General features: G+C 47.4%; 2 protein-coding genes across 2 annotated transcripts in view; both read left to right on the top strand.

The window, feature by feature from the left end:
* Positions 1-9,537, top strand: part of LOC102981451 (BTB/POZ domain-containing protein KCTD1) — a 92,951-nt gene that overhangs the window by 1,049 nt on the left and 82,365 nt on the right. The window lies entirely within an intron of this gene.
* LOC102982753 (uncharacterized) lies at positions 171-6,105 on the top strand. The gene is made up of 2 exons (XM_028479940.2): positions 171-1,694; positions 5,786-6,105. The coding sequence occupies exons 1-2, from the start codon at positions 171-173 to the stop codon at positions 5,846-5,848; spliced, it is 1,587 nt and encodes a 528-aa protein (XP_028335741.1). The 3' UTR covers positions 5,849-6,105.

Genomic DNA, 9,537 nt, shown 5'->3' with positions numbered 1-9,537 from the left:
GGGGGGGCCGAGCCCGCCGCCACGGCCGCCCGCACCACTGCAGCGCGGGCGAGGAGGAGGAGGAAGAGGAGGAGGAGGACGAAATCCAGGAGGTGCAGATAACGGGGGACGAGGAGGAGGACGGAGGTGGGGGGCTGGAGGAGGAGGAGGAGGAAGAGGAGGAGGAAGAGATGGGTCTGGACTGGGACGAGCCCCTGGAGCCCGAGGACTCGGCCGGGGAGGAGCTGGAGCCGGAGCCGGTCCATATGATCAATATGGACCAGAGCGCCGCGCTGGAGCCCGAGGCGCCGCCGCGGCTGCTGGCGCCCCGGGCCCGCGGCGGGCCGCCTGGGGACGGCGCCGAACTGGACCCCGACGTGCTGCAGCGCCCCGAGCGGGCCCGGCTGAGCGAGAACACCCGGCTGGCCACCCGCTACGCCGTGCGCATCTTCCGGGAGTACCTGAGCGAGAAGGCGCAGAGCCCGGACTTCGAGACCATGGACAAGGGGGCGCTGTGCCGCGTGCTGCGCTCCTTCTACGCCGAGGCCCGCTCCAAGAGCGGCCAGCTCTACAGCAAGTCGTCGCTCATCAGCATCCGCAGCTCCCTCAACCGCTACCTCAACGAGCCCCCGTACTGCCGCACGCTCGACCTCACCAAGGACCCGGAGCTGCGCAGCGCTAACCTGACGCTGGCCGCGGTCATCCGCAAGCTCGAGGAGCAGGGCGCCGGGCCGGTGGTGCAGAAGCAAGCCATCACGCGCGCCGACCTGCGCAAGCTCTACACCTCCAGCGTCTTCAGCACCAACACGCCCTTCGGGCTGCTCAACAAGGTCTGGTTCGAGACGTGCATGTACTTCTGCACGCGCGGCCGCGAGAACCAGCGCGAGCTGGAGGAGGACTCCTTTGGGCTGGCCATGGACGAGGACGGCCGCAAGTTCGTCTACTTCAAGTCCCTCGGGCCCTACCACAAGTCGCGCTCGTCGTCGTGGAGCAAGAAGCGCGCCGAGAGCAGCGACGAGGAGAACTTGCCGCGCATGTACGAGACGGGCACCGAGTTCTGCCCCTACGCCAGCTTCGTCAAGTACCTGTCGAAGCGCAACCCCCTCTGCAAGGCGTTCTTCCAGCGGCCCCGGGACCACTGCAGCGAGGGCGATGTGACCTGGTACGAGAACAAAGCCATCGGCAAGAACTTGCTGGGCACCAGGATGCAGATGCTCTCCAAGGCGGCCAAGCTCTCCAAGACCTACACCAACCACTGCATCGGCGCCGTCTCCATCGCCACGCTCAACAGCATCGCGGGCATCGGCACCAAACTGGGCTCGCCCGCCCCGCAGGGCTGCTACGCCGAGGCTCTGAACGGGGCGGCTCGCCACCACTCCCCCCATCCCCCCACCCATCCCTCTCACCACCACCGCCCCCAGCCGCCCTCGCTGGGGAACACCTATATCCTCCCCAGAGACAGCCAGGTCGGGCCCGACGTGAAATCGGAGGCTGCGCCCAAGCGCGCCCTGTACGAGTCCGTGTTCGGGTCGGGGGAAATCTGCGGCCCCTCTTCCCCTAAAAGACTTTGTATCCGCCCCTCCTCGGAGCCTGTGGATGCGGTGGTGGTGGTTTCCGTGAAACACGACCCCCTGCCTCTTCTTCCAGAAGCCAATGGGCACAGAAGCACCAATTCTCCCACAGTAGTTTCACCTGCTATTGTTTCCCCCACCCAGGTAACCAAACCAAACTCTATGCATGAAATGTTTCTCTGGTACCACTTCGAGACTAACTTGTGCTAACGCAGGTCTGGGTTGGGGGGAAGTTTTTCAAAGTAGCAAATATGCTGAGTCGGATTTGATTTCACCCTTAGAAGCTTAACTCTCTTGATGCTTTTCAGGACAGTTTACACCTAACCTTAAAGGCTGTGAGAGGGCAAGCTATCTGACAATCCCTGCTGCGCAGTAACGCTGAAAACGTCCAAGTTCGCAGAACAAAAGGGTCAGCTCAACCCTCGCAGCCTCTCTCCACTGAATGCCTGAGTTTATAAGGCAAAGAGTGCAGGAATACTGTGCATATAAATGAAGCAGTTACTTAAAATACCTTTGAATAAAGTAACCATTAAAATACTGTGTTACATATTCGCCCTAACTTATGTAGGTAGAGAAAGTTATAAATTATTAAAAAAGAAAACATGCTAATCCTGCTTACTGTAAAGGGGCGGGTTTTGGAGAGACTGGCGGTTGAGTGCCAATTTATACCGTAAGGTGTAGTTGAATGTAAAGCAACGTTTGGGATGTAGTTTTCATAAACTAAAGTCACTTGTTAAAGTTCTGGAGAGGTAGTATATCTCCACTGCCAGCCCGGCTCCCAGCTGGAGCGTGCCCCATGGTGCCTGCCCAGCAGAGTGGGCACTGAAACATTGCTGTCTTTCCTAGCACCATGGTGCTCTTTGTCTAGGGGTCAGATAAGTGGTGGGAAGATAGACTACTGAGATAACAACACAGTAGAGTGGAAAGAACACTAAAGTAAGAGTGCTAGCCCAGAAGCTGAGCCACCTTGGGCAAGTCAGTTCACCTCTCTGGACTTAAGTATCCTCAACAAAGATAAGGAAACTGTTTTTACACAAAAATTATTTATTTCTAAGCACTTAGAATTCTGGGTAGAGATTGGGGATTCGATTGGATGCTTGTCTTATTATTTTTCCTGGAGGAATATATTCATATTATTAAAACTATATTCATCTTTTGGGTACTGTGCTGTAGGAGCCAGAAAGCAGAGGTCCTTGGGGACTCTGCTGTATTCTCCAGGCAGGAGTAGCCACTGGGCGTTTTACAGCTTTGCCCTCCCTGCCATCAAGCAGAAGGAGGAATTTCAGCTCTAAGTTTGGAGGTGTAGTGCAGGCCTTTCAAGGAACAGATGTCAGGTACCTCTGTGCTTCTTCCAAAGTGGAAATTCCAGTTCTGGACACACTGACCCTTTCAAACGTTTACTTGCTAATCAGCAAGCCTCAAGGCCAACCGAGAAAGGGGCTGTGAAAGGTACTATAAACACCAAAGTTCTCTAAAATACACGAGACCCGGAGGCTATGTGTCTTTCTGTACTTGTAGTGTGCACAGTAGTTTCTGACAGACCAGGAGGTGGTTGTAGGGAGTCGTAAGGATGGAGAGGAGAGTTCTTTCTCCTCTTTGGAGAATTTGGGTTTGCTTTTTCTTTGAAAGCAGAAATAAATGATCACGTTCTTCTGATAAAGTAAAAACCCTTAAAATGCCCTGGTTTCAAGTAGCACCTGATTAATTAAGAGTTAAAAGCCTAAGAGAGTTTATTAAAGTATCCATCTGCTTGAATTTAACAATGAAGCAGTTTGTCCCCTGGCATTTGTCTACTGGTTTCTTGACACCAGTGTCACATAGAATAATGACTTAAGATCCACGAAAGATTAGGGGGGTTTGTTTAGTTGGTTTGGTTTTGTTCTAAGAATTGCAGTCACTCTGTCACAGTCTTTCATTTTAACTGAGTGAGAGCAATCATTTCTGTAAACCTGACCACTGATTCTTTTATTCGTGAGTGATTGTCAGGTAACTCCTAGGTTAAATGTAGATTTGAGGGTCCATATGTTGGTTATGTTATCATTATGCCTCTCAAACAGTTTCTTAGCTAAGTCTCTTGCAGTTAAAACACTACAAAAAGTTGCTCTCTTTGCTTTCACTAATGTTAGAGTGAACAGTTTTTTTTATCAGCATTAAGAAGTTTAAGGGAACTCTTTTAGTAACTCCTGTAGAACTCACTTTATGAAGTCTGAGCGTTCTAAGTATGAAACAGGTGTTTAGTTTAAGTACAAAACTTATATTAAACTTTTTCCTCCTGTATTTACTAAAATCACTGTTGAGGTTCAGGGCATTTCCTGGGGATTAATGACTGGCTGGGGTTACTGGTCGGAGGCTTTGCTTTAGGTCAGCAACTCCTTTGGCTGGTCATTAATCCCCAGGAAATGCCCTGTGTACCTAGAACTTCGGTCATTATCACTTAAGTATAAACATAGGCTGTCTAACTTTAATACAGGCTAGACCCTCGTCAAGTGGGGTGGCACTGAATTCCACTAAGGACCACTTGATGCCACAGTCCCACCCTGATGTTTGATTCTTTTGTAACATTGCAAGTTTCTCAAAAAAATGAAGAGCCTGTTACTATAAAGGCATTTACTGTTTTTACTTCTTGAGGGTGTTCATAAGTGTATCGCTTATGGGACTGGTTGAAAAATGAATGCACTCAAGGATTAATGAAGATTATGGAATTTGTGATATTTTTACTCATGTGAAGTGCCTGGTTTTAGTTGGTTTTGGAGTGGGTGGAGCGCTTGGTGGTTGTGATGGTTACCTTAAGTGGTTCATTCATGAATTCTCTTGAAGGTCTGTATTCAAAGTAAGGGATGGTTTTAGTTCCCTCCCCTCCCCACCCAAGGCTGTTGTGATTTAAGATGATCCAGTTACTAGTACGACATCTAGCTCCCAGGTGGAGATAACGTGGTTCATATTTAAAGGCTTAGCTCATAATTAAAGGCTTAGCGCATCCCATATCCTACTTCTTCATAGCTGTTCTCTTTGCATGAAAATGCAGCATTTTTCCTGCCTCAGTCAACAGTACTTCAGGCTAGATGGGATGATAGAGATCTGTAACTTTAGTCTTTATCATTTACAGAAAAAAGAATACGAGTAGGAGTTTAGATTCTAAATATCATAGTTTTGTTGCTAAAGTTTTTATGGACTGTACCTTTCTCGGTACCAAACAAAAATGTGAAAATTAGCTCCCTAAAATATACTTGGCAGCATTCGTAAGCTTGCAACAAAGGTGCCTTCGGTTGGAGCTACTTGACCCTAACCCAGATTACTTCCAGAAATACTTTTAAGGAATTCCGTAAGTAGGAAATCTGTTAGTGGAGAGATTCTGGGGTTGGTGGTGCACGTCCAGTGTTTCTGTTTCATGGACTTCACTAGGGGCCAGAGTCTGTCCTTAGAGTCTCCAAGCTGAAAATCAGAGCAGCTTCCTTGTGAGGCACACCCAGTGGTTCATGACCTTGCCTTTGAAGAAGCCGGATACTGATAGCACTTGGGAAACCAGTCTTCATTCAGGTGCTGTCATGTGGGAAGGGAGAAGGAATATTCATTGTATCTACTTACTAGAAAAAACATGCATTTTATGTATTATTGAAATTATCACCAAAATCTTATTTTGAATTTGGAGACCAGGCGGGAGGGATACACTTTTTTTTTTTTTTTTTCTTAAAGATGGAATCAAACTTCTGTAAACGTGACAGGAGAGTGTGTTTAACAGCTATGGCAATTATAGGTTATTTGGAGCAATTAGGATTAACCACCTTGTTTAAAATGGGTACTTTCCTGATTTTTAATAATATTTTGTGGCTGTATTATTTTTTCTGATGCAGGAAAGTTTGCTCTCCTTTACAGAATGTTCAAATTGGTGAAGAAACTAAATGGCATTAACATAAGTGTGGAACTTTTTTCATTCATTCAGGAAACAATTACTGAGCACCTACTATTTTGGCTTTGGTACCAGGAATCTTTATAAACTAATCATTTTCTACTTGGCAAGTAGTCTCCTTGGCAAGATTTTGGCCTCATTAAATATTAAAACGAGATTAAAATAAAGAAGGTTAAAAGGTGACGCACTCAGTGCAACAGTCACTTGGGAGAGAAATCTGTAGTTTTACTCTTGCATGTTCATATTGCAGTGAGTACTCAGGCGTATTATTTTAAATTGCTATGGACCTACATATACGTCAGCTCACTATCTATCATATCTGATCCAGGAAATAGAAAAAGAAGTATTTGCCACCAGTGGAGAAAGTGGATGCCATTCATCTCGAATGTAAACCCTGATTTAAAATCTGGTTCCCCTAACAAATGTCACCTAAAAGGCCAACCTCTCGTCGTTGTAGATGGATTTCAAGCAAGAAGAGCCCCTTCTTCAAATAGGACTGTGAGTTGTTTGTGAGACCTCTTAGGTTTTCACCTTGATTTAGGCCAAAGCTCCACTTCAGTGATTTAATAAAAAGTTCACTTTCAAGTTATCTTTTGGGATCTCCAGTGCCATTTCAAAAGCTGAATCGATATAGGAGTTGCTTTGTGGTTACAGATGTTGAAAATCTTAGGACCAAACATAAACTAGTAATCTAGAACTCTTATTTCTAGAGCCTATTTTACTCCTCTTGATTGATCATTCACTGCATTGTACCAATTAGTCAGGATGCCATTTGAAAGACTTCTTTGGAGAATTTCGATAGGGGAGAGGTAGTGAGAATTAATTGGTCCACAAAGGTTGATTGATTGACTTTGATAAATGAAAATAAAATGAAAGAAAATGGAGCTTTAGAATTTGAAACCTTGTGCTGATAAACATTTTTATTTAACACTAGTAATATTCTAAAGAAGCTGAATTCAACTCAACCGTTGTTTTTTGTCGTTGTTTTTCTTGGCCGCACTGCAGGGCATGCAGGATCTTAGTTCCCCGGCCAGGGATCCAACCGAACCGTGCCCCCCTGCAGTGGAAGCAAGGAGTCTTAACCACTGGACTGCCAGGGGAGTCCCTCAGCTCTCCCACTGTTACCTGAACCTCTTGCTACCTGCTAAGTACTGCCAAGAGGAGCAGGATTCAGTTTTTGCCCCCGGTCAGGGTTTGCAGAGGACGGGCTTCCAAGCTGAAGTGATTCTCTGCTTGATGTATGAACATCACAAGGGAAACAGATGAACTTGTAAAGTTTTAGGCCCTCTGGGTTTCCAGATCTGTGAAAGTTTCTCTTTGCCTTCTCTTCTCTTTCAAGAGAGGATGGTCTCTGAATGGTGTCAAGTCTTTTATAACAGAGATTGAGCTTCTATGTGGTCTAGAAATAAATGGGCGTTTAAGCCATTCAGGATATCTCGGCTAATATCAGCTAGGGGCTGAGATTGAACCTGCATGTGAGGGGATATTACCTAGCGCCCATGGCTGTGAACTAGACACTGGACCCCAGTGCGTCCTGTCAGACTACAGGAGGCCCAACCTAATTAGACGTGTTTTAGGTTTTCAGTAATTCTGTTCAACGCTTTTTTTTTTTTTTTTTTTTTACTGTCAGACTTTCTTCCTTTCAGCTTATGCCATAACAATCTGACGGAGCCTTTTTTTCCTTAAAAAAAAGATCCATTTATATCTGACAGCAAACTTTCCATAGTGACTGATTTTTTTTTTATTCATATCATATCCTAAATTTGTCCGTGTCTTGGGTCACAGAATTTTCAAAACAAATGGAAGTGGGAACCATCTTCCAGTATTGGAAGGCCAGAGTGTCTGAGCTTTAATTGTAGTTTTTGTCACAGCAGTTTGCTCTTGGGCAGCTTTGCCAACCCCAGTGGGAACTTCCTTTTTCTGGAAACCCACTACTTTCTGAGATTTGTGATTTGTGTTTAGCAACTGGAAACAGTTCAGCTCTTGTGGGCCCTCCAGGTAGTTAGTTCGGTTGTTTTTAATATGGGGGGGGAGGAGAGGGGGGGAAGGGGAGGGGGGGAAGGGTGCGGCGGACGTACAGGGAAGTCCCACAGGCGTGAAGGAGCGGGGATGGGGGGCGGTAAGGGTCTCCTATGTCGAGTCCATTTCTGGAACCCTGAAACTGCGGGAACCTGGGGAGGCCTTGGAGGGAAGCCCCGGGCACCATCCCGGGCCACTCAGTTCTTCCCCCATCACCAGCCCCATCTCCACCTGAGTATAGACATTTGAAACTCCTCTTTGTAATGCAAGCCTTTCCCGGGAGTGTCTAGACTCCTTCACACCCTGAATTACTGCTTTCCCCTGATCACCTGGCAGTGAACCCTGGCAGATGGGCGGTTTGATCCGGTCTGTAAGGAAGGAGGCAAAAATGTGCTACCTACAAAGGGCTGACAGATTTAAGAGAGCATTAGGCTGTAGGCTTCTGGGAAGAAAGAGGAATTCGGAAAGGAATGCTGGAGAATGACAGAGATAAGTGTTGCTTCCTTTGTGATAATTGGGTTACCGAATGTCAAGACTAGTTTGGAAGCTTGTAATTACCAATTTCTAGTTTTAACTACATGTCCCCAGTCCAGGGTAACTCACCCGGTTCAGTCCACGGTGTCACCACTCAGTCCCCATCCTTCCTCTCTGAACACAAGACAAAGGGAACTGTTATTTTTAGCACCGGGTCCCATAAGGGCTCTTTCCACCACGTTTCTTAAGCTTGTGGATTAGTTTTGATACCTAAACTTGCTGTGGCTTTTGCCATGTAGTTTTTGGTTTTGGGGTTTTTTTGGCTGCGGCGCGGCATGCAGGATCTTAGTTCCCCAACCAGGGATCGAACCCACGCCCCCTGCATTGGAAGTGTGGTCTTAACCACTGGACCGCCAGGGAGGGCCCTGCCATGTGGTTTTTAAGGAACTTACACAGGTGAACTGTTTCACCATCCTGGCTTCTTCACTGTTCTGGGTCAGGGAATGGACATTTGGACCAGATCTGCGCAGGAGTGAAGGGAGGGAGTGTGCGGCCCCGAGGCTTCCATTTCACTGGGCTGCAGTCCAGAGACAAACGTGATTCCCTCTTTGAAAAGTCTGATGTCAACTGTCGCAGCCTCTAACTGACTCTGTAGTTAGGAAGTGGAGTGTCATCATGAATAATAGCCAAGACGAACAGAGGACTTTAAAGTGGTCCCCCGGGGCTTCCCTGGTGGCGCAGTGGTTGAGAGTCCGCCTGCCGGTGCAGGGGACGCAGGTTCGTGCCCCAGTCCGGGAAGATCCCACATGCCGCGGAGCGGCTGGGCCCGTGAGCCATGGCCGCTGAGCCTGCGCGTCCGGAGCCTGTGCTCCGCAACGGGAGAGGCCACAACAGTGAGAGGCCCGCGTATAGCAAAAAAAAAAAAAAAAAAAAAAAAAATTCACCTAAAGCGGTCCCCCGACCGGCAGCCTCTGCATCGCTCAGGAGCAGTGGGCTACTTGGTCTCCTTTAATCCTCACACAGTCCTTCAAGGAGTTATGGTTATTATTCCCATTTTACAAAGGAGGAGTCTGTTAATAGATGTTGACTTAATTTACTGAAGGTCCAACAACTGGTCAGTGACTATGCTGGGATTTGAGTCCAGAACTGTCAGATTTCAGAGTCTGCTTTTAAATCCGTGGTCTGTTGATTCCAAAATTCTTAACTGTTCAAATAAAAGAATCCATTAAAGAGAAGATGATATAACATTAGATTCATATCACTGCCTGAGGTGCTTTCCTGGAGCAACTTAAGAAGAGTGAACTTGTTAAAATACAGCAAAAAAAACAAACAAACAATGGGAACACAGAAGAATATTTCCAGTGCTTAACACGCTTCCATTTTGCTGTGTGTGGTCCCAGCCTCTGTCGAGTCTGGGAACGGTATCAGCCTCTTTTGAGAAGCCCTATCGCATAGAACATGTTAAGAGTAGACTCCAGGGCCGGGCTGCCAGGGCCAAATCTCAGCTCTGCCCAGAACCAACCTGGTCTTCAGTTTCCTCCTGGGTCAGATGGGGACAGTGGTCGTACTCACCTCCTAGGGTCGTCA

This window comes from Physeter macrocephalus, chromosome 19 (assembly GCF_002837175.3).
Source record: "Physeter macrocephalus isolate SW-GA chromosome 19, ASM283717v5, whole genome shotgun sequence".
Classification (NCBI taxonomy): Eukaryota; Metazoa; Chordata; class Mammalia; order Artiodactyla; family Physeteridae; genus Physeter; species Physeter macrocephalus.
The sequence above is the reverse complement of the archived record's forward strand: the minus strand, read 5'-3'. Positions and strand labels throughout refer to the sequence as shown.

Coding starts and splice junctions, on each gene's coding strand:
- LOC102982753 (XM_028479940.2), top strand. CDS start 171: ATGGGTCTGGACTGGGACGAGCCCCTGGAGCCCGAGGACTCGGCCGGG. Junction 1,695..5,785: donor CTATTGTTTCCCCCACCCAG/GTAACCAAACCA, acceptor TATCTGATCCAG/GAAATAGAAAAAGAAGTATT.